We start from the raw sequence: 25,507 nt of genomic DNA, 5'->3' as shown, positions 1-25,507 counted from the left end.
GTGCCGACACAGAGGTAGCCACAGCCGTGAACTACCGCACTGTACTGTGTCTGCTGCTAATATATAGACTGGTTGATAAAGAGATAGTATACTCGTAACTAGTATGTATGTATAAAGAAAGAAAAAAAAACCACGGTTAGGTGGTATATACAATTATGGACGGGCTGCCGAGTGCCGACACAGAGGTAGCCACAGCCGTGAACTACCGCACTGTACTGTGTCTGCTGCTAATATATAGACTGGTTGATAAAGAGATAGTATACTCGTAACTAGTATGTATGTATAAAGAAAGAAAAAAAAACCACGGTTAGGTGGTATATACAATTATGGACGGGCTGCCGAGTGCCGACACAGAGGTAGCCACAGCCGTGAACTACCGCACTGTACTGTGTCTGCTGCTAATATATAGACTGGTTGATAAAGAGATAGTATACTCGTAACTAGTATGTATGTATAAAGAAAGAAAAAAAAACCACGGTTAGGTGGTATATACAATTATGGACGGGCTGCCGAGTGCCGACACAGAGGTAGCCACAGCCGTGAACTACCGCACTGTACTGTGTCTGCTGCTAATATATAGACTGGTTGATAAAGAGATAGTATACTCGTAACTAGTATGTATGTATAAAGAAAGAAAAAAAAACCACGGTTAGGTCACTGGTATATACAATTATGGACGGGCTGCGGAGTGCCGACACAGAGGTAGCCACAGCCGTGAACTACCGCACTGTACTGTGTCTGCTGCTAATATATAGACTGGTTGATAAAGAGATAGTATACTCGTAACTAGTATGTATGTATAAAGAAAGAAAAAAAAACCACGGTTAGGTGGTATATACAATTATGGACGGGCTGCCGAGTGCCGACACAGAGGTAGCCACAGCCGTGAACTACCGCACTGTACTGTGTCTGCTGCTAATATATAGACTGGTTGATAAAGAGATAGTATACTCGTAACTAGTATGTATGTATAAAGAAAGAAAAAAAAACCACGGTTAGGTCACTGGTATATACAATTATGGACGGGCTGCCGAGTGCCGACACAGAGGTAGCCACAGCCGTGAACTACCGCACTGTACTGTGTCTGCTGCTAATATATAGACTGGTTGATAAAGAGATAGTATACTCGTAACTAGTATGTATGTATAAAGAAAGAAAAAAAAACCACGGTTAGGTCACTGGTATATACAATTATGGACGGGCTGCCGAGTGCCGACACAGAGGTAGCCACAGCCGTGAACTACCGCACTGTACTGTGTCTGCTGCTAATATATAGACTGGTTGATAAAGAGATAGTATACTCGTAACTAGTATGTATGTATAAAGAAAGAAAAAAAAACCACGGTTAGGTCACTGGTATATACAATTATGGACGGGCTGCCGAGTGCCGACACAGAGGTAGCCACAGCCGTGAACTACCGCACTGTACTGTGTCTGCTGCTAATATAGACTGGTTGATAAAGAGATAGTATACTACTAATATTATATACTGGTGGTCAGGTCACTGGTCACTAGTCACACTGGCAGTGGCACTCCTGCAGCAAAAGTGTGCACTGTTTAATTTTAATAATAAGAATTTACTTACCGATAATTCTATTTCTCGTAGTCCGTAGTGGATGCTGGGAACTCCGTAAGGACCATGGGGAATAGCGGCTCCGCAGGAGACTGGGCACATCTAAAGAAAGCTTTAGGATCACCTGGTGTGCACTGGCTCCTCCCCCTATGACCCTCCTCCAAGCCTCAGTTAGGATACTGTGCCCGGACGAGCGTACACAATAAGGAAGGATTTTGAATCCCGGGTAAGACTCATACCAGCCACACCAATCACACTGTACAACTTGTGATCTGAACCCAGTTAACAGCATGATAATAGAGGAGCCTCTAGAAAAGATGGCTCACTACAACAATAACCCGAATTTTTTTGGTAACAATAATTATGTACCAGTATTGCAGACAATCCGCACTTGGGATGGGCGCCCAGCATCCACTACGGACTACGAGAAATAGAATTATCGGTAAGTAAATTCTTATTTTCTCTGACGTCCTAGTGGATGCTGGGAACTCCGTAAGGACCATGGGGATTATACCAAAGCTCCCAAACGGGCGGGAGAGTGCGGATGACTCTGCAGCACCGAATGAGAGAACTCCAGGTCCTCCTCAGCCAGGGTATCAAATTTGTAGAATTTTACAAACGTATTTGCTCCTGACCAAGTAACTGCTCGGCAAAGTTGTAAAGCCGAGACCCCTCGGGCAGCTGCCCAAGATGATCCCACCTTCCTTGTGGAGTGGGCATTTACAGATTTTTGGCTGTGGCAGGCCTGCCACAGAATGTGCAAGCTGAATTGTACTACAACTCCAACAAGCAATCGTCTGCTTAGAAGCAGGAGCACCCAGCTTGTTGGGTGCATACAGGATAAACAGCGAGTCAGATTTTCTGACTCCAGCCGTCCTGGAAACATATATTTTCAGGGCCCTGACCACGTCAAGCAACTTGGAATCCTCCAAGTCCTTAGTAGCCGCAGGTACCACAATAGGTTGGTTCATGTGAAATGCAGAAACCACCTTAGGTAGAAATTGAGGACAAGTCCTCAATTCTGCCCTGTCAGAATGAAATATTAAGTAAGGGCTTTTATATGATAAAGCCGCCAATTCTGACACACGCCTGGCTGAAGCCAGGGCTAACTCGTCACTTCCATGTGAGATATTTTAAGTCCACAGTGGTGAGTGGTTCAAACCAATGTGACTTTAGGAAACTCAACACAACATTGAGATCCCAAGGTGCCACTGGAGGCACAAAAGGAGGCTGTATATGCAGTACCCCTTTTACAAATGTCTGAACTTCAGGCACTGAAGCCAGTTCTTTTTGGAAGAAAATCGACAGGGCCGAAATTTGAACCTTAATGGACCCCAATTTTTGGCCCATAGACAGTCCTGTTTGCAGGAAATGGAGGAAACGACCCAGTTGAAATTCCTCTGTAGGGGCCTTCTTGGCCTCACCCCACGCAACAAATTTTCGCCAAATGCGGTGATAATGTTTTGTGGTTACGTCCTTCCTGGCCTTGACCAGGGTAGGGATGACTTCATCCGGAATGCCTTTTTCCTTCAGGATCCGGCGTTCAACCGCCATGCCGTCCAACGCAGCCGCGGTAAGTCTTGGAACAGACAAGGCCCCTGCTGGAGCAGGTCCTTTCTTAGAGATAGAGGCCACGGTTCGTCCGTGAGCATCTCTTGAAGTTCCAGATACCAAGTCCTTCTTGGCCAATCCGGAACCACGAGTATAGTTCTTACTCCTCTCCTTCTTATTATTCTCAGTACTTTTGGTATGAGAGGCAGAGGAGGGAACACATACACTGACTGGTACACTCACGGCGTTACCAGAGCGTCCACCGCTATTGCCTGAGGGTCCCTTGACCTGGCGCAATATCTGTCTAGTTTTTTGTTTAGACGGGACGCCATTATGTCCACCTTTGGTTTTTCCCAACGGTTTACAATCAGGTGGAAGACTTCTGAGTGAAGTCTCCACTCTCCCGGGTGAAGGTCGTGTCTGCTGAGGAAGTCTGCTTCCCAGTTGTCCACTCCCGGAATGAACACTGCTGACAGTGCTATCACATGATTTTCCGCCCAGCGAAAATCCTTGCTGCCTCTGCCATTGCCCTCCTGCTTCTCGTGCCGCCCTGTCTGTTTACGTGGGCGACTGACGTGATGTTGTCCGATTGGATCAATACCGCCTGACCCTGAAGCAGGGGTTTCGCTTGACTTAGGGCATAGTAAATGGCCCTTAGTTCCAGAATGTTTATATGAAGAGATGTCTCCAGGCTTGACCATAAGCCCTGGAAATTCCTTCCCTGTGTGACTGCTCCCCAGCCTCGCAGGCTGGCATCCGTGGCCACCAGGACCCAGTCCCGAATGCCGAATCTGCGGCCCTCTAGAAGATGAGCACTCTGCAACCACCACAGGAGGGATACCCTTGTCCCTGGTGACAGGGTTATCCGCTGAAGCATCTGAAGATGCGACCCGGACCATTTGTCCAGTAGGTTCCACTGTGCGTGGAATCTGCCGAATGGGATTGCTTCGTAGGAAGCCACCATTTTTACCCAGAACCCTTGTGCATTGATGCACTGGGACTTGGTTCGGTTTTAGGAGGTTCCTGACTAGCTCGGATAACTCCCTGGCTTTCTCCTCCGGGAGAAGCACCTTCTTTCTGGACTATGTCCAGAATCATCCCTAGGAACAGAAGACAAGTCGTCGGAACCAGCTGCGATTTTGGAATATTGAAAATCCAATCGTGCTGCCACAACACTACCTGATATAGTGCTACACCGATCTCCAACTGTTCCCTGGATCTTACCCTTATCAGGGAATCGTTCAAGTAAAGGATAACTAAAATTCCCTTCCTTCGAAGGAATATCATCATTTCGGTCATTACTTCAGTAAAGACCCGGGGTGCCGTGGACCATCCCTACGGCAGCGTCCGAACTGATACAGTTCTGTACCATAACCTGAAATACCCTTGGTGAGAAGGGTAAATTTTGACATGAAGGTAAGCATCCTTGATGTCCCGAGACATCATGTAGTCCCCTTCTTCCAGGTTTGCAAGCACTGCTCTGAGTGACTCAATTTTGAATTTGAACCTCTGTATGCAAGTGTTCAAAGATTTTAGATTTTAGAGTTTAAAATCGGTCTCACCGAGCCGTCCGGCTTCGGTACCACAATAGTGTGGAATAATACCCCGTTCCCTGTTGCAGGAGGGGTACCTTGATTATCACCTGCTGGGAATACAGCTTGTGAATGGCTTCCAAAACTGCCTCCCTGTCAGCGGGAGACGTCGGTAAAACAGACTTTTGGAAACGGCGAGGGGAATACGTCTCGAATTCCAATTTGTACCCCTGAAATATTATCTGAAGGATCCAGGGGTCTACTTGCGAGTGAGCCCACTGCGCACTGAAATTCATTGAGAACGGGACCCCACCGTGCCTGAACTTGTAAAGCCCTAGCGTCATACTGAGGGCTTGGCACAGGCGGAAAAGGGTTTCTGTTCCTTGGAACTGGCTGATCTCTGCAGCCATTTTCCTCACCCTCTGTCACGAGCAGAAAAGAGGAACCCTTTTGCCCGCTTGCCAACCAGGACTGCGCCTGATAATACGGCGTCTTATTTTGAGAGGCGACCTGGGGTACAGCCCCTCTTTTAAGGCAATACTTCCAAATGCCGTTTGGAATCCGCATCACCTGACCACTTTACTGGAATAATTGGACAACGCACTTATACTTGATGCCAGTCGGCAAATATTCCGCTGTGCATCATGCATATATAGAAATGCATCTTTTAATTGCTCTATAGGCAATAATATACTGTCCTTATCTAGGATATCATATTTCCAGTCAGGGAATCCGACCACGCCAACCCAGCACTGCACATCCAGGCTGAGGCGATTGCTGGTCGCAGTATAACACCAGTATGTGTGTAAATACATTTTAGGATACGCTCCTGCTTTCTATCAGCAGGATCCTTAAGGGCGGCCATCTCAGGAGAGGGTAGAGCCCTTGTTTTTACAAGCGTGTGAGCGCTTTATCCACCCTAGGGGGTGTTTCCCAACGCACCCTAACCTCTGGCGGGAAAAGGTATACTGCCCATAACTTTTTTGAAATTATCAATTGTTATCGGGGGGAAACCCACGCATCATCACACACCTCATTTTATTTCTCAGATTCAGGAAAACTACAGGAAGTTTTTCCTCACCAAACATAATACCCCATTTTTTTGGTGGTATTCATATTATCAGAAAAGTGTAAACTTTTTCCATTGCCTCAATCATAAAATGTGTGGCCTTATTGGAAATCACGGTTGTCTCTTCACCGTCGACACAGGAGTCAGTACCCTTGTCGGCGTCTGTATCTGAGGTAACGGGCGCTTTAGGGCCCCTGTATGAGACGTCTGGACATGCACAAGCTGAGTAGCCGGCTGTCTCATGTCAACCACTGTCTTTTATACAAAGCTGACACTGTCACGCAATTTCAACAGTACATCCACTCAGGTGTCGACCCCCTAGGGGGTGACAACACTATTTCAGACACTCTACTCCGTCTCCTCATCATTTTTCTCCTCATACATGTCGACACCAACGTACCGACACACAGCACACACACAGGGAATGCTCTGATAGAGGACAGGACCCCACTAGCCCTTTGGGGAGACAGAGGGAGAGTTTGCCAGCACACACCAGAGCGCTATATATATATACAGGGATAACCTTATATAAGTGTTTTTCCCTTTATAGCTGCTGTATTGTTATATACTGCGCCTAATTTGTGCCCCCCTCTCTTTTTTTAACCCCTTTCTGTAGTGTAGTGACTGCAGGGGAGAGCCAGGGAGCTTCCCTCCAACTGAGCTGTGAGGGAAAATGGCGCCAGTGTGCTGAGGAGATAGGCTCCGCCCCTTTCTCGGCGTCCTTATCATCCTTTTTCTGTATGTTTTGGCAGGGGTTAAATGCATCCATATAGCCCAGGAGTTATATGTGATGCATTTATTTTAGCCATATAAGGTTTTTATATCGATTTATTGCGTCTCAGGGCGCTGCCCCCCCCAGCGCCCTGCACCCTCAGTGACCGGAGTGTGAAGTGTGCTGAGAGCAATGGCGCACAGCTGCGGTGCTGTGCGCTACCTTATCTGAAGACAGGATCGTCTTCTGCCGCCGATTTTTCCGGACCTCTTCGCTTTTCTGGCTCTGTAAGGGGGACGGCGGCGCGGCTCCGGTGACCCATCCAGGCTGAACCTGTGATCGTCCCTCTGGAGCTAATGTCCAGTAGCCTAAGAAGCCCAATCCACTCTGCACGCAGGTGAGTTCGCTTCTTCTCCCCTTAGTCCCTCGATGCAGTGAGCCTGTTGCCAGCAGGTCTCACTGAAAATAATAAACCTAAACTAAAACTTTCACAGAGAGCTCAGGAGAGCCCCTAGTGTGCACCCTTCTCGTCGGGCACAGAAATCTAACTGAGGCTTGGAGGAGGGTCATAGGGGGAGGAGCCAGTGCACACCAGGTGATCCTAAAGCTTTCTTTAGATGTGCCCAGTCTCCTGCGGAGCCGCTATTCCCCATGGTCCTTACGGAGTTCCCAGCATCCACTAGGACGTCAGAGAAATAATATTATGTACTCCTGGCTCCTGCTATAACCTATAACTGGCACTGCAGTAGTGCTCCCCAGTCTCCCCCACAATTATAAGCTGTGTGAGCTGAGCAGTCAGACAGATATATAATATATATATAGATGATGCAGCACACTGGCCTGAGCCTGAGCAGTGCACACAGATATGGTATGTATGTGACTGAGTCACTGTGTGCTGTGTATCGCTTTTTTCAGGCAGAGAACGGATTATAAATAAAAGTGGTGGTCACTGGTCACTATCAGCAAAACTCTGCACTGTACACTACTGAGTACTCCTAATGCTCCCCAAAATTAGTAAATCAAGTGTCTAAACGGAGAGGACGCCAGCCACGTCCTCTCCCTATCAATCTCAATGCACGTGTGAAAATGGCGGCGACGCGCGGCTCCTTATATAGAATCCGAGTCTCGCGATAGAATCCGAGCCTCGCGAGAATCCGACAGCGTCATGATGACGTTCGGGCGCGCTCGGGTTAACCGAGCAAGGCGGGAAGATCCGAGTCGCTCGGACTCGTGAAAAAAAACATGAAGTTCTGGCGGGTTCGGATTCAGAGAAACCGAACCCGCTCATCTCTACCTACTACACCCCTAGACTTAGGTTCCTCACTGGAGTATCTGACAACTCTACATGTTTTAAATGTAATTCTCCCGAAGCCGATATTATTCATTGTCTCTGGGCATGCCCGGTAGTACAAACATTCTGGACGGCAGTCCAAACGTATATTAATGTGGAACTTCACATTTCTTTTAATATTACTATGGTCTGGGCTTTCTGGAACTTCATAAATACTCAGGATCCCCCATATTCCAAAGGGACGAAATTACAGTTGGCTCGTGTGGCTGCTGCAGCAAAGAAAACCATTCTATCCCAATGGATACATTCGGAGCCGATACCCTTTTCCCTCATGTTACCACGTTTAACATACCTATATCAAATGGATTGGGTTGATTGTGCCCTAGACGCAGAGTCGCGCTCGCCAAAATTTTTTGCCATCTGGTTACCCTACCTACTCACGCTACCAACTTCCACCAGAGAATATGTGCGCAAAGTAGTTTGATTAACAACATGGTATAATACGGAATCCCTCATTAAAGGCTCACCACCCTTTTAAAAATTTAATAGACTGATGTTACGTTCTCCTGCTTGAACTATATGGTTGATTGTCCTCATAACCTTGTTAATACTATTTAAAGTGTTTGTTCAACTCTTTTATTGGCAATTTCTGTTCCTTGCAGTGGTTGACTGTTTTCTCACAAGCATTGTGACATACGACTTGTATTTTATTGCATGTTCCTTCTCAATAAACATATATTTAAAAAAAGATAATAAAATTACTACTAATAATAAATAAGAATAATATTATTCACAGGGGGAGAGTTATCAAATCCTGGAAACAATCAGCTTCTATCGCTCTCCAAACTTTACCCCAAAGTGTTAAAGCAGATAAATGTAGTTTGGATGTTGTGCTGTAAATGGTGACAGTTTTCCTAACGCTTCATTCCTGACATGTGAACATGATGACACCAGCTGGGGCAGAATGTATGATAAGATGTATGGTTCTAAACAATTTTAACCGTATATTATGCTTCAGTTTAGAAAATACTGTCCTTGTAGGTGTGTGTTGGCTTCAATGAAGGGAGTCTCAGTGGCTTAGTGAAACTAGAGGAGGTAAGGTGTGTTGATGGAGAAGACGTGTGCGCAGTTCAATATTCTATAGGCCAGATGCAATTATGTAACTAGGGGAATGATCTGCTATGTTAGTAACATGCTAATCTAATAAATCACTTTGTTCTTACTGTTGCTTCTTCTAAAACGTCTTTTATACATCTCATTATAACGTTATCAAAGTTTCACAACTGCGCCTGTGTAAAGATGTTACGGATGTTGTGTATGGAAAACAAAAGTGGAAAACAGACGATCTGAATAATAATATTTAATAAACTATCATGAATGTTGTGAATTCATAATTTGCAAAATGCAAACCCTAGTAACCAAAAGAAAAATGGGTAATACGTAGATAAAAAATAAAAATAAAAATAAAAAAATGAAATGAAAAATATATAAGAAGTCCGTATTGTTTAAGATTATGAATTGAAAATTTACCAGTCCAAAAGAAAAATTATTATTTATCTGGTGTAAATAGAGTGTTGCGTCCCACCTCTTTCACACCTTAATGTGGTTCTGTACTAGCTTGAGTACACAGTGGAATTGGAAATACTGAAATGATACTGAAGTTTACGGAGTGGAAAGTCTGTCACAGATGTTACAGAGTTTTCTTCTTCCCAGAGGCTGGTATAGATCTTGAATGTGGTCACGTTATTATGGGGTACCCCAAATGGATAGCGGCGGGACAAGGTGACTAGGGGACAAGGTGACTAAAAACTCCGGACTCCCCGCTTGTCACCTCTGTCACGAACGGCGGGAGGCGCCCGTATCCACGGGCGACCACCGCCTGCCGAGACCGAGGGATGCGGTCACGTCTCTGGGGGGAAGGTATCACAGGCTTCGGGACCCACAAGGGGACTGTCCGCCGTGAACCCTCCCTCCTACAGAGTGTGTTACCTTGTATCCTATGCTTGATCCCGTCGACCGCTTCCACGGCTCTGATCGGTCTTCTCTGCGCCTGGTGATCGGTGCTCTGCTCGCTGGTCTTTTCCCCTCTCGGCCGCGCGGTTCAAACTTCCTCCGTAATGTCTCCTGTATCACTAGTGTGTTCTGTCTGGTTATCTTTTAGAAAGCCACTGTGTTTTGTATGGATGTCGGGAAAACTTGAAAGTGTAGTACTTTCTTTCCTCTCTCCTCTCCAACGCGTATCGACCCGTCTGGGTCTTCCTCAGGGAGTCCTTGATCGCCATCTTTGTTGAGGGCTTTTTATGCCCATGATGATTGTGTCATACAAATGGGTGTGTTCATTTGGTTCTGCATATCAACTACGCAGATAGCTACATTGTATTACTGAAACTGGGTGATACAGAGTATTTCAGTTGCATTGCATAATAAACACTGAGCAATATGTATAAAAATATATGAAAAAAATAATAAATAAAATATACTTGAACGGTGGAATGACTTTGTATATTGTTAGTGTATTACAACCAATGTAATTACCTGACAGTGAATTGCTGATTAGATGTAATAAATTCATCAATATCTGTTATTCTTGGAAATTCTTAATTGATTAGGGGAATGTGAGATTTTAAGTCTTTAGTATTATTATTCAGGGTACAAACAATTGAATATTAAGATTTGAAACCCTACAATAGATCAATTAATTCAGGTTTTAGTCTAAATTTATGCGTTCTTTTAGTAAAACCACAACTTATAAATATTATCCGACAACAGAATACTAAAGACTTAGGGGTATATGCAATTGCGGTCGAATTCCCGAAATTGTCGAATTTCGGGAATTTTTCGCCCAAAAAAAAAATCGTCAATGCAATTCAGTGCTTTCCGTCCAAAAAACGGACTTTCAAAATTCGACTTTTTGAAATTCGACTTTTGTCAAATTCGACTTTTCTGCAATGATACAAGTGCTGCAATTCGACCAAAGTGTATTCAATTGAAGTTTGGAAATTCGACAACAGTGCTTTTAGACAGTAAATTCGACTTTTTCAATCCGCCACACTTTGGTGGGTGAAACTAATAAAAAAAATTTAAAACATGTTTTTTTTGTGGTTTTTTTTATTGATAATAGCATATCTATTTATATTAGAAGGGATTAGGTACTTGGTTTGTCTTTTTTGGAGACACAAGTATTATTTATATATTTTTTTAAATAATATATATATATATATATTTTTTTTTTTTAGATGGAATGGTAAAATTCAGAAAAAAAATGGCGTGGGGTCCCCCCTCCAAAGCATAACCAGCCTCGGGCTCTTCTAGCTGGTCCTGATTCTAAAAATGCGGGGAAAAAATTGACAGGGGATCCCCCATATTTTTAAAACCAGCACCGGGCTCTGCGCCTGGTGCTGGTGCAAAAAATACGGGGGACAAAAAGAGTAGGAGTCCCCCGTATTTTATACACCAGCATCGGGCTCCACTAGCTGGACAGATAATGCCACAGCCGGGGGTCACTTTTATACAGTGCCCTGCGGCCGTGGCATTAAGTATCCAACTAGTCACCCCAGGCCGGGGTACCCTGGGGGAGTGGGGACCCCTTCAATCAAGGGGTCCCCCCCGCCAGCCACCCAAGTGCCAGGGGTGAAGCCCGAGGCTGTCCCCCCATCCATGGGCTGCGGATGGGAGGCTGATAGCCTTAAGTAAAATGACAGAATATTGTTTTTTTCAATAGTACTGCAAGTCCCAGCAAGCCTCCCCCGCAAGCTGGTACTTGGAGAACCACAAGTACCAGCATGCGGGAGAAAAACGGGCCCGCTGGTACCTGTAGTACTACTGGGAAAAAAATACCCAAATAAAAACAGGAGACACACACCGTGACAAGTACAACTTTATTACACACTGCCGACACACACATACTTACCTATGTTGACACGAAGCAGTCGGTCCTCTTCTCCAAGTAGAATCCACGGGTACCTGAAAATAAAAGATAATTATACTCACCTGATCCATGGTCCAGAGATAAATCCACGTACTTGTCAAAAAAAGAAAACGAACACCCGACCAGCGTACTGAAAGGGGTCCCATGTTGACACATGGGACCCCTTTCCCCGAATGCAGAGAGACCCCCCCGTGACTGCTGTCACTGAAAGGTCTCGTAAGCCAATCAGCGAGCGCAACGTCCTTGCACTCTGCTGATTGGCTCTGTGCGCGTCTGAGCTGTCAGCGCATCGCACAGCTGCCTCCATTACTTTCAATGGTGGGAACTTTGCGGGTAGCGGTGGGGTCACCCGCCGGTCAGCGGCTTACCACGGGTAACCCCACCGCTGACAACAAAGTTCCCACCATTGAAAGTAATGGAGGCAGCTGTGCGATGCGCTGTCTGAGCTTAGACGCGCACAGCCAATCAGGTGAGCGCCACGGATAGAACAGCGCCAGAACCTATACTATAGGCCATTCAAGCCTATACAACTGAGCACGATATAGGAGGTGGAATGCACCTGTCTCAAGCGCAGTGGAGAATGATTTCAACGTTGTGCAAGGTTCTGCAACCTTTTGAACTTGCCACACGTGAAGTCAGTTCAGACACTGCCAGCCTGAGTCAGGTCATTCCCCTCATCAGGCTTTTGCAGAAGAAGCTGGAGACATTGAAGGAGGAGCTAACACAGAGCGATTCCGCTAGGCATGTGGGACTTGTGGATGGAGCCCTTAATTCGCTTAACAAGGATTCACGGGTGGTCAATCTGTTGAAATCAGAGCACTACATTTTGGCCACCGTGCTCGATCCTAGATTTAAAACCTACCTTGGATCTCTCTTTCCGGCAGACACAAGTCTGCTGGGGTTCAAAGAACTGCTGGTGAGAAAATTGTCAAGTCAAGCGGAACGCGACCTGTTAACATCTTCTCCTTCACATTCTCCCGCAACTGGGGGTGCGAGGAAAAGGCTCAGAATTCCGAGCCCACCCGCTGGCGGTGATGCAGGGCAGTCTGGAGCGACTGCTGATGCTGACATCTGGTCCGGACTGAAGGACCTGACAACGATTACGGACATGTCGTCTACTGTCACTGCATATGATTCTCTCCCCATTGAAAGAATGGTGGAGGATTATATGAGTGACCGCATCCAAGTAGGCACGTCAGACAGTCCGTACTTATACTGGCAGGAAAAAGAGGCAATTTGGAGGCCCTTGCACAAACTGGCTTTATTCTACCTAAGTTGCCCTCCCACAAGTGTGTACTCCGAAAGAGTGTTTAGTGCCGCCGCTCACCTTGTCAGCAATCGGCGTACGAGGTTACATCCAGAAAATGTGGAGAAGATGATGTTCATTAAAATGAATTATAATCAATTCCTCCGTGGAGACATTCACCAGCAGCAATTGCCTCCACAAAGTACACAGGGAGCTGAGATGGTGGATTCCAGTGGAGACGAATTGATAATCTGTGAGGAGGGGGATGTACACGGTGATATATCGGAGGATGATGATGAGGTGGACATCTTTCCTCTGTAGAGCCAGTTTGTGCAAGGAGAGATTAATTGCTTCCTTTTTGGTGGGGGTCCAAACCAACCCGTCATTTCAGTCACAGTCGTGTGGCAGACCCTGTCACTGAAATGATGGGTTGGTTAAAGTGTGCATGTCCTGTTTATACAACATAAGGGTGGGTGGGAGGGCCCAAGGACAATTCCATCTTGCACCTCTTTTTTCTTTCATTTTTCTTTGCGTCATGTGCTGTTTGGGGAGTAGTTTTTGGAAGGGCCATCCTGCGTGACACTGCAGTGCCACTCCTAGATGGGCCAGGTGTTTGTGTCGGCCACTTGGGTCGCTTATCTTAGTCACACAGCTACCTCATTGCGCCACTTTTTTTCTTTGCGTCATGTGCTGTTTGGGGGGTGTTTTTTTTTTTGAAGGGCAATCCTGCGTGACACTGCAGTGCCACTCCTAGATGCGCCAGGTGTTTGTGTCGGCCACTAGGGTCGCTTAGCTTACTCACACAGCTACCTCATTGCGCCTCTTTTTTTTCTTCTTTGCGTCATGTGCTGTTTGGGGGGTGTTTTTTGGAAGGGCCATCCTGCGTGACACTGCAGTGCCACTCCTAGATGGGCCAGGTGTTTGTGTCGGCCACTTGGGTCGCTGAGCTTAGTCATCCAGCGACCTCGGTGCAAATTTTAGGACTAAAAATAATATTGTGAGGTCGACCTCGGTGCAAATTTTAGGACTAAAAATAATATTGTGAGGTGTGAGGTGTTCAGAATAGACTGAAAATGAGTGGAAATTATGGTTATTGAGGTTAATAATACTTTGGGATCAAAATGACCCCCAAATTCTATGATTTAAGCTGTTTTTTAGGGTTTTTTGAAAAAAACACCCGAATCCAAAACACACCCGAATCCGACAAAAAAAATTCAGTGAGGTTTTGCCAAAACGCGTTCGAACCCAAAACACGGCCGCGGAACCGAACCCAAAACCAAAACACAAAACCCGAAAAATTTCCGGTGCTCATCACTAGTTGTAATACACTAACAATATACGAAGTCATTCCACCGTTCAAGTATATTTTATTTATTATTTTTTTCATATATTTTTATACATATTGCTCAGTGTTTATTATGCAATGCAACTGAAATACTCTGTATCACCCAGTTTCAGTAATACATTGTAGCTATCTGCGTAGTTGATATGCAGAACCAAATGAACACACCCATTTGTATGACACAATCATCATGGGCATAAAAAGCCCTCAACAAAGATGGCGATCAAGGACTCCCTGAGGAAGACCCAGACGGGTCGATACGCGTTGGAGAGGAGAGAGGAAAGAAAGTACTACACTTTCAAGTTTTCCCGACATCCATACAAAACACAGTGGCTTTCTAAAAGATAACCAGACAGAACACACTAGTGATACAGGAGACATTACGGAGGAAGTTTGAACCGCGCGGCCGAGAGGGGAAAAGACCAGCGAGCAGAGCACCGATCACCAGGCGCAGAGAAGACCGATCAGAGCCGTGGAAGCGGTCGACGGGATCAAGCATAGGATACAAGGTAACACACTCCGTAGGAGGGAGGGTTCACGGTGGACAGTCCCCTTGTGGGTCCCGAAGCCTATGATACCTTCCCCCCAGAGACGTGACCGCATCCCTTGGTCTCGGCAGGCGGTGGTCGCCCGTGGATACGGGCACCTCCCGCCGTTCGTGACAGAGGGGACAAGCGGGGAGTCCGGAGTTTTTAGTCACCTTGTCCCCTAGTCACCTTGTCCCTCCGCTATCCATTTGGGGTACCCCATAATAACGTGACCACATTCAAGATCTATACCAGCCTCTGGGAAGAAGAAAACTCTGTAACAACTGTGACAGACTTTCCACTCCGTAAACTTCAGTATCATTTCAGTATTTCCAATTCCACTGTGTACTCAAGCTAGTACAGAACCACATTAAGGTTTGAAAGAGGTGGGACGCCACACTCTATTTACACCACATAAATAATAATTTTTCTTTTGGACTGGTAAATTTTCAATTCATAATCTTAAACAATACGGACTTCTTATATATTTTTCATTTCATTTTTTTATTTTTATTTTTATTTTTTATCTACGTATTACCCAATTTTCTTTTGGTTACTAGGGTTTGCATTTTGCAAATTATGAATTCACAACATTCATGATAGTTTATTAAATATTATTATTCAGATCATCTGTTTTCCACTTTTGTTTTCCATACACAACATCCGTAACATCTTTACACAGGCGCAGTTGTGAAACTTTGATAACGTTTTTTAATTTCTGGAGGCTTTGGGTTTAGCCCCAATCACGTATTGCTGCCACCCTCATAATATCCATACAAGTAGAGCGCTGGTTACACTTGCATTTAATACATCTCATTATGGCTGGATATTACTGCAGCTTAATCCCCACATCTTGGCTGATACAGTTTTCAGTCTTATATCTATACAGCAGTCAATCAAAAGTCAGATTGCAGGTGGCCCTCAAATCATGGACACTGGACCAGTGGCTCCACTGCCAACCTTACCTGATGCCTCTGCTCATGTACTTTAAGAACCTTTGGGCCTGTTGCTCTGTAATATAGTATAAAACAGAAATGTATCTCTTGCTGTAAAAGCAAGATAGAACATACCGTATCAGAGGATGCTGTGTAAAGTCAGGGTAACAAGCTCCAGTAATGTAACTCGACCAAGGACACATCTGAAAATTGATACATATTATTTTCAGTGGAATAATATATCACCAGATACAGTGTAGAAGGTCTTATTCACATGCAATAGTAAGGCTGTAGCAATAATACTTTCCAAGAAACAGGATAATGTTGGTATAATGTCCATGGATACAAATGGTATAGGGTATAAAATTAGGGTTAAGTGTTAAATTTAATATGTAGGATAATTTAGAACTTCTGTTCTAGGGTCTATGCAGATGATAACATGTTCTACTATATTCAAGCACAGATTGTTCAGATAGAGAGTATAGTATCTTGAGTTTTCTATATATATATGGAACCACCTTAGTCTCAATCCTAACAGCATACCTCAAAGTGCATATCTGTCTTCAGTAGCCGATCATACAGCACTGGATCCTCCACGGTGTGATAGCCGTGTCCTATTCTCTCTGCCTTCAGCATCTCTACAGCCTTAGGTGAGAAAGTAGCAGATAATGGACATGAGTGTCTACATCAAGCACCATCTAAATGCAGACAGCATTCAAGAATGTACTAACATTTAATAGGCACTATTATTGAATTTCAGTTACTATTATAGATAGATTTAGAATCATCTCAACAATATTAGAACATAACAATTGTCATGGAGGGTTGAAGGTATTTTGTAATTGGGCGACGTAGGATTTATAGGATATTGTGTTCTACAGATGTTTGGCTGTCACAGGCTGCAGATGGTTTAACATTCTTGTCATCATTACATCCTAATCCTTTTCTGAAGGGAGGACTTTGGAATCAAACAATTCATAAGAGTAAAGAAAAATTCCCACCTCTTTGACTACTGATGGAGGCCCAGCTTCCCCAGCATGCACTGTTCTGTGGATTCCACATTTGACTGCCTCCTATATCAGCAATAATAGAGATAAAATGGCATTGAGAAAGTACATGCAAGCGTCTAGGACACAAGTAGTATACAGAGAAAAAGAACAAGGTACTAAGTACCTCCTGGTGCCATTTAAATATGCTCAGTGATTAAATAATAGTTTGTCTGCAGCTATCAAGCACTAAAGGAACTACTCCGCCCTTTAGAAAAAAACACAAGAAATAAATATACAGAAAGCACTGACAAACTATAAATAAAACATTTTTTTATAATTATTATATAAAAATTAACAGCTACTTAGTAACCCTTTTAGCTGGTTTGATAATTTACCCCAGAATGTATACAACACTTAATACATTTGCATTATTCTGAATAGAACTCCTGTTACAGACTGTGCAAGCCGCTGATTTATTGCTTCGGCGGGGAAATGCGTTTCTGTTTCTGAAAGCTACTTGAAAAACCTCCAGCTGGGATACATGCCCACTAGATACACTCTGCAATTGGGAAAGAACACTCACCTCCGGATATGGCTTATTAAAAGGTTGGAGCACCAGAGCCGGGAATAAGAGAGTGATATCTTGACCAGAGAGAGGACGTGGTAAACTATTGCATGCAACTAACATGTCCATGTTTTAATAATATTACTCTGCATGAAAGTTCTGCGAAAAATTCCCAGGCTTTGCATGAACACTATTGCTTGATATGGAAGCTATGTTATGATATTCTTAAAACGGGATAGCTATTAACAACTGGCATCATTTGGATAGTACTAACTCATTAACTAATAACATTATACAAATGTTCTGAATTTCTGGCATAGTGACGTTTGCTTTAGCTACTTGCTTATTATTAGCACCTGGCATATATTTCTATGTGGATACAAATTATCTCTTTGTTCTGGGAAAGAATGAACACAGTTATACTCTGTAACAGGAGTTCCATTCAGAATAATGCAAATGTATTAAGTGTTGTATGCATTCTGTGGTAAATTATCAAACCAGCTAAAAAGGTTACTAAGTAGCTGTTAATTTTTATGGAAAAATAAAAAAAAAATATGTTTAATTATAATTTGTCAGCGCTTTCTGTATATTTATTCCAAATAGTATACGGCTATGGAGCTGAGACGGCTATTCTGAGTAGCTTAAAGCTCTCTCAGATGGATGAGGCAGAGACCAATGGTCACGATGGTGATCCGATGCTGCATCTTCCGACACAGCACTCTGATCTGCAATACCGGCACTGTTTTTTTTTTGTCCTCAGATAGCTCCTACTGCATTAGCATATTTTTGCATCACTACAGCATCCAAAGATGCAGCAGCAATGCAAATAGCGTCTTTCTCTGAAGTAGGTCCTCTGGTGGTCATTCCGAGTTGATCGCTAGCTGCATTCGTTCGCTGTGCAGCGATGAGGCAAAAAAAAGGCACTTCTGCGCTTGCGGCGCAATGCGCACACGCATCGTACTATTACAACGAACGATGTAGTTTCACACAGGGTCTAACAAAGCTTTTCAGTCGCACTGGTTGCCGCAGAGTGATTGACATGAAGTGGGCGTTTCTGGGTGTCAACTGATCGTTTTCAGGGAGTGTTTGAAAAAACGCAGGTGTGCCAGGAAAGATGCAGGTGTGCCAGGAAAAACGCAGGCATGGCTGGGTGAACGCAGGGCGTGTTTGTGATGTCAAAATAGGAACTGAAAGTCTGAAGTCTTCGCAAGCGCTGAGTAGGTATTGAGCTACTCTAAAACTGCACAAAAGTACTTTGCCGCCGCTCTGCGATCCTTTCGTTCGCACTTCTGCTAAGCTAAAATACACTCCCAGTGGGAGGCGGCATAGCGTTTGCACGGTTGCTAAAAACTGCTAGCGAGCGAACAACTCGGAATGACCACCTCTGTGCTGTGCATCCAGGGCCTATTCTAGACCTTGTAGCTCCCAGGGTGAAAGTTTCCTTTGGTGCTCCCACGATTAAAACATGGTTAGTGCGTGCCGAAGGTGCACAGTAAAAAATAGGGGCATGGCTTCATGGGGAAGATGCATGCCCAGAGAATAGTATCAATTCACATCACACAGCATAGTAGTGTCCGTCAGTCAAATTACACCCCTTATACACATTATGCCAGGTAGAGACCCTTATACAACACAGGGGGGGAAAAACACAGGGGGAAAAACCTGATTTCTCCCTTTACATTATTTGTCATTTTTCCTCCTTATAGTAATGCCCATTGCACATTATTCCACACACTGTAATGCCCATTGCACATCATACCACGTACTGTAATGCCCATTACGCATCATGCTACTCACCGTAATGCCATTCCACATTATGCCACACACAAAGTAGCGCTCATTACACATTATGCCAAACACTCTAATGCCCATTACACATTATGCCACATACAGTTATGTGCCTGACACCATTTTATGCTCAACACACAATAATATCCTGTACAAATTATGCCTCACAATAAAGCTTCTAATTACTTTTAAACGACCTGCTCATTGCCAGGAGTTTAATGCTCATTGCCAGGGGTCTCATGCACATTGACATGGGTTTCATGCTCTGGGTTCCACGCTTGTTGCCAGGGGTTACCTGTTTGTTGCCAAGGGTTTCCTGTTTGTTACCATTGGTTTCATGCTCATAGCGTTGAGCATCTTTTTTGCAATTTTTCCACAAAAAGGATGCACAAGCAGCTCCTGCTGATTAAAATGATATGCAGCATGCCTATGGGGTGATTCAGACCTGATCGCTGGACTGCTAACTTTGCTGTCCTGCATTTAGATAGTCACCGTCTCCAGGGGAGTGTAAATTCACCGTGTTATGTGTATGCCGAGCTGCTAAAATCCACTTTGTGCAGTCTCTGCGTAGCCCAGGACTTACTGCTAAAGTGCGATGAGAACAGGCTGAAAACGCTTGGGAAGGCCTGCATTTTTCCGGACACTCCCAACAGACAGCCAGTTGGCACCCACAAATGGCTTCCTCCTATCAATCACCTTGCAAACGACTGTTCAGTTGGATTTTTCGCACCATCCCATCGCTGAACGGCGATGCCCTTTGTTGCTGTCTGATGTGCGTGCGCATTGCGGTGCATACTCTTGTGCAGTTAGTACCTGATCGCCCGCTGTGCGAAAACGAACAGCAGCAATCAGGTCTGAATCACCCCCTATATTCTGTGTGTGACTGCGACTTTATTTCCATACAAAAATGCTATACTACAGTGTTTTCATGGAAAACACTGTAACATGGCATTTCGGATACAGATAGAGCTGTACTAATTACACATAGAATATAAGCATGCAACAAATCATTTTAATCAGCAGAAACTGCTTGTTCGTCCTATTATATTATGTTTCATCTAAGACACATTTTTGAGAAAAAAAGATGCCCATCGCTACCGGGTCCTGTGACGACATGGCATTTTAGCGTGACTGCAGCAAGGATGTAAGAGGTAAGTCTCAGTTGCCTAACTCTATATACAAATATAGTTTGCTGTGGTGGTAGCTTACGGGCCATACCACGCTGCCACCGTGCCCCACGCAGCTGTATAATGAGATGCGGTTCTGTGTTGCTCCCCCATCCTGGACTCCAGCATCTGCTCTTAGAACGCCATGCGGTGCACAATGACGTCAGATGTAGTCGCGCATGGCATTCTGGGAAAGTGGGAGCATTGCCCTGACTGCATTGTGCTGGCAAAATACATGGCGACGGGTGATAGCAAGTGGGGCGCCGATTGCAGCACCCATATGCCACAGTGCCCCGGGCAATATTCCTGCTTGCCCGCCTCAAGAACCGCTCCTGTGTGCATCAGCATATTTTCCCCTTTGTAAATAAAACAATATTCTTTTTACACGTTACAGACCTCATAAGCCCTGAGATGTCCTGGAAAGGTTTCACTCTTTAAACCTTCATCTCCAGCCAGGTCAATGGCCACAACGGTGTCATTATGGTACTTCTTACAGAGCTCAACAATCTCAGGTGACCACTCTGTGGTAAACACAAATGAATATAATATGAATGTGGACATACATTGCCTACAGAAAGATGCTCATATCTGGTGAGTGGAACCAGAACTTTTCTCACCAATTTATAGAATTATCAATGCTAAATTTAGTCTTGTAGGTGTCACACTATCTTGTTACAAAAGCTGGAAGTAGACACTCTGGCGCACACTGGGGTCATTCCGAGTTGATCGCTAGCTGCCGTTGTTCGCTGCGTATCGATCAGTGAAAAAAAACAGCTAATATGCACATGCGTATGCTCCGCAATGCGCACGCGCGTCGTACGGGTACAAAGTCCACTGTGGTTTTGCACTGTTTCTAGCGACGATTCCAATCGCACAGCCGGCCGCAAGGAGGTTGACAGAAAGAGGGCGTTTCTGGGTGTCAACTGACCGTTTTCAGGGAGTGCTTAGAAAAACGCAGGCCTGGCAGAAAAAATGCAGGAGTGGCTGGGCGTTCGCTGGGCGGGTGTGTGACGTCAAAAGCCAGCCCTCCATCATTAGAATCAACGCACACAAAGAGTAACTACAGGGGTACTTTTGTTTTGCACAAAACGATTTTGTAGGTGCTCGGCTGCACAAGCGCTTGCACTTCTGCAAAGCTAAAATACACTCCCCAGCGGGCAGCGACACTGCGTTTGCACGGCTGCTAAACACTGCTAGCGAGCGATCAACTCGGAATGACCCCCACTGTACATAGTTACATAGGCTGGCACAGACACCATGGTGCACAGTATACCATACTACACTGGTTTGCAGTACCCAATTAGTGAAAGTGAAATCCAAAATTTGGGCAGAGCGGAGACTGTCTAATTCAGGAGTAGACAGCATTTTTCTCTTTGAGTGACAAACATTCAACATTACAACCCATTAAGCAGTAGCGGATCTTGCCACGGCAAGCAGGACTTTTGCCCGGGGCGCCGCCTTCCGGAGGGCGCTGGCGCCATCCGGAGGGCGCCGCACCGTGGCAAGATCCGCCACTGCTGCCCGCTGTGTCCCCCGTCCGCCTCCGCTGCCCGCTGCCGTCCCCGTCCGCCTCCTGTGAAGGGAACTAGACGCTATGCGTCTAGTTTCCCTTCGTGGAGAGTAACTTTGCTGAGCGGTGCGCGATGACGTCATCGCACACCGCACAGCAAAGGTCCTCTCCACGAAGGGAACTAGACGCTATGCGTCTAGTTTCCCTTCGTGGAGAGGACCTTTTGCTGTGCGGTGCGCAATGACGTCATCGCGCACCGCTCAGCATTCAAGCGGCGCTAGCAATGTACAGGGGGCGTAACTGACCACGCCCCCTGTATTAGGACACGCCCCTTTTCCTGCCCGGGTCGCAGAGCGCCCTTGAACCGGCCCTGCCATTAAGGTCTCTGGAGAGCCACCACAATTACTGCAACAAACATATCAAAATTAATAGATGGGAGTTAAAAATGTTTGAGGCTTACTTTTTTGAAGTTACAGGTACTGTAGGTTACTCAGGATACAGTAAGTGGATAATTTGTAGTCAGGAGGCAAAGAAATGCTTCAGAATGTTGTACTGTTTTTCAACTGTGAGCAGGACTAACTATGGTTCACCCATTGGAGGCCCAGGCTTCAATAGATTATGTTACAGATGTGTCCTCATACATCTTTCCTCAATATGCCATGCAGCAGGAGATGCCTGGCATGAGTCAGCCAACAGCTCGTGGGCAGCTCTACTAACGTCGGGTGTCTATTTTTGACGAAAATGCATTTTACTCGCATCACTATGCGAATGGTATGCACATGCAGCGTATGCTGATTAAAATACGCAGCATGATCTGCATGCGACATGCTATGTTACAGTGATTTTCAGGAAAACACTGTAACGTACAGTAGCATTTCATATGCAGATACAGCCACAGTCACACACACAGAATATAGGGATGCTGCATATAATTTTAATCAGCATAAGCTGCTTGTGCGTCCTGTTCACATAGCAATGTGACTTAGATGCATTTAAAGGAAAAAGTCGCACATAAAGGTCACTCAGCACTACCGAGTCCACTATAAGAGCTGTTTAACATGACTGCTGCAAGGATGTAGGAGGACACATTTGTAGGCAATGCTTTTGGTTCTACAATTTGGTATATCACACCTATAGGGTATCCTGTGTGGGGGAAGGAGGTGGAAAGAGCATGCCTAGTAAGAGGGACTGACTCCAGAAGTGCCACTCAAAACTGTCATCATGTGGCACTAATGCCATGGTTTCCCAACCCCTGGTCTATTCTGGGCCATTATTGCCATAACATTTGAGTTGAATAATTAATAAAATGTACAGAACAAGGGAAGATAACATACTATCCCTCCCTATGCATAATACAGGCCCATACTTGCCTACTTTCCTGAAACCTACGGGAGACACATAGGGGGTCATTCCGAGTTGATCGTAGCTGTGCAAAATTTTGCACAGCTACGATCAACTTTCCTGACATGCGGGGGGATGCCCAGCATGGGGCTTGTCCGCCCCGCATGTCAGTCCGGCCAACCTCGCAGAAGTGCAAAGACATCGGCGCAGCTTTAGCGAGCTGGCCAGGAGCTACTCCTCGCTCCCTGGCCCGCAGCGGCTGCGTATGACGTCATGCAGCCGCTGCGGCCTGCCCCCCATTCGGTCCAGCCACGTCTGCGTTGGCCAGACCGCGCCTACGACACGGCGGCCAAACGCCGCCATTTCGCCCCCTTCCGCTCATCGATCACCTCTGCCTGTCAGTCAGGCAGAGACGATCGCTGTCCTGCCACGGCCGTCGGCCGTGCCGCATGCGCACAAAGGCGCCAGCGCATGCGCAGCAGGGACCCGTACGCTCTGCTGCATGAACACGCAGCGAGCGAACGGGTCGGAATGACCCCCATGGTTTTTTGGCTAGTCCTCTGCACCCTGGAAGAGTGGACAACCCTCCCGCATCTCGTCCACTCCCTAGTGAGAATTATAAAGTGAATCAGCACTCACACCGGAGGGAGACGGACCTATTGATTCAGCTCTATGCTAGTTGTATAATTTTAACCCCAACCCCATTCAAATATGCACAAATCAGAGCATGTTACTGTGGGGGTGATGCTTAGTGACGTGACTAACCCCCCTCCACCCCCCCATCCCCCCCTCCCCCCCCCCCCCCCACACACACACACAAACACTCCGCCTACCTACTCTCCTGGAAAGGAGACTTTAAATCTAGGTAAGTATGTAAAGGCCTATGACAACTCCAAGTACTTTCTACATGTGCTGAAGCTGGTTAATTAACTTGGAAAATAAAGAGTGAATAATGAAGCAAGTAAGAGATTACTGACAGAAAAATGGTTGGCCAGTTCTTACCTGGCATATGCCGCAAACAGCAAAGGATTGACCTGACCTTGATGTTGAAATCTCTTTCTCCTTCTTTCAGTCCTTGATTCACAAGCTCAACGACTTCATCTGGACTGAGATCACCTCTGTGAAAAGAAATTCACCATATTACGCCTTCAATCACTTTCTAACTATAACAGGTTTTTGTGCATTCACCTTCATGTAAGCACAAATAAATAAAACGATCTCTGAACCGCAAAATTGTGTACCTACACTGCTCCGGTATACAGTATGTGCAAGATCATCTTCTTGTCTGTTTATTGCATTTCAGTGCACAATCCCATTTCATGGATCTTAGAATTGCCCCAAGAAAGTCAGTCTGAGCCTAGAGTTGTGTGTTTTTGGATACACCGGTAAGAAATATTACTCCAAAGTCTAATCTACTGTAATTCAATTTTAGGACCACTCCTTCAGCTTCAATTATAGATTAAATGAACCAAGGAAATAAAGGAACATCAGGAATCTTTTTCTTTCATGTGAAACTTTAGTATTCAATTTATTACATTGGCTGACTACAGTATGCCTTGAAATGCAATTTAGTGGAAAAGTACAAGTTAGGTTCAAAAGGCATCCCATTAAGTTTAGGATTTCCCACCATTACAGTGGCACTAATTGGGAGTGAAAAGATGCAAAGGAGGAAATGGCCTACAAAATGAATTCACATTTTTGAATGATAACTGGAAAAGCATATGTGTAAAGGGAAGAACATATACCCATGCCACTATTATTTTGTCACATATGCTCCCCATTGTCCCTCCTTGATACATGTGCCTCAAGCCCTCCCTCTCATTGTTACATGTGATATGTCATAACAGGATAGATGGTCATTTGTGAAAATATGTAGGTGTATTGGTGGGTAATATATGGAAAGAGAGTTGGGGGAGGGGCAATATGTGGAAAGACAGTAGGGAGAGGAGCAGTATGTGACAAGGGGTTAGTGGGGAGAGGACAAAATGTGACAAAAGTAGATGACCTAGAACAAGAAGAGAGGCGTATGTGGCAGGATAAATGACCTTTAGTTCTTGCCATATGTGATACATACATTATGAAGTTGCCCAAAAGTGCGCTGTGTGGTGCATGATGTATGTTGTGTTCCATATGTTGGCTATTTAGTGTGTTGAATGGGGTCCCATGGAATAAAATGCCAGATCATCTTAAATCACCACTGCTGCCATTTACCTGATGCATGGTGAAATGATGATGAGGTGTTGGTTGTATGCATTCTCGTAGCCTCACCTAAGTAATTTCATGGAAAATGATTGAATTATTGCTTTCTGACCACTGTATGGTCGATTACGCAAATACTTAAATCAGGGGTGTAGCAAGAACTTTGTGGACCCTAATTTATTAGACCCTAGTTTATTTTATGAACCATAGTAGTACCTTAGTAAATGTTATGCCCTATAGTAT

General features: G+C 45.1%; 1 protein-coding gene across 6 annotated transcripts in view; it reads right to left on the bottom strand.

The window, feature by feature from the left end:
- The window catches only part of LOC135055160 (adenosine deaminase-like), a 233,970-nt gene that overhangs the window by 43,777 nt on the left and 164,686 nt on the right, over positions 1-25,507 (bottom strand). For all 6 annotated transcript variants that reach the window (XM_063958873.1, XM_063958870.1, XM_063958871.1 and 3 more), the window contains 5 exons: positions 24,068-24,183; positions 20,611-20,735; positions 16,708-16,779; positions 16,250-16,351; positions 15,842-15,909 (listed from right to left, as the gene is read on the bottom strand). In XM_063958873.1, the coding sequence (XP_063814943.1) occupies positions 15,842-15,909; positions 16,250-16,351; positions 16,708-16,779; positions 20,611-20,735; positions 24,068-24,183 (483 nt within the window). The remainder of the gene's footprint in view (positions 1-15,841; positions 15,910-16,249; positions 16,352-16,707; positions 16,780-20,610; positions 20,736-24,067; positions 24,184-25,507) is intronic.

The sequence above is a fragment of the Pseudophryne corroboree genome, chromosome 3 (genome assembly GCF_028390025.1).
Source record: "Pseudophryne corroboree isolate aPseCor3 chromosome 3, aPseCor3.hap2, whole genome shotgun sequence".
Lineage (NCBI taxonomy): Eukaryota > Metazoa > Chordata > Amphibia > Anura > Myobatrachidae > Pseudophryne > Pseudophryne corroboree.
The sequence above is the reverse complement of the archived record's forward strand: the minus strand, read 5'-3'. Positions and strand labels throughout refer to the sequence as shown.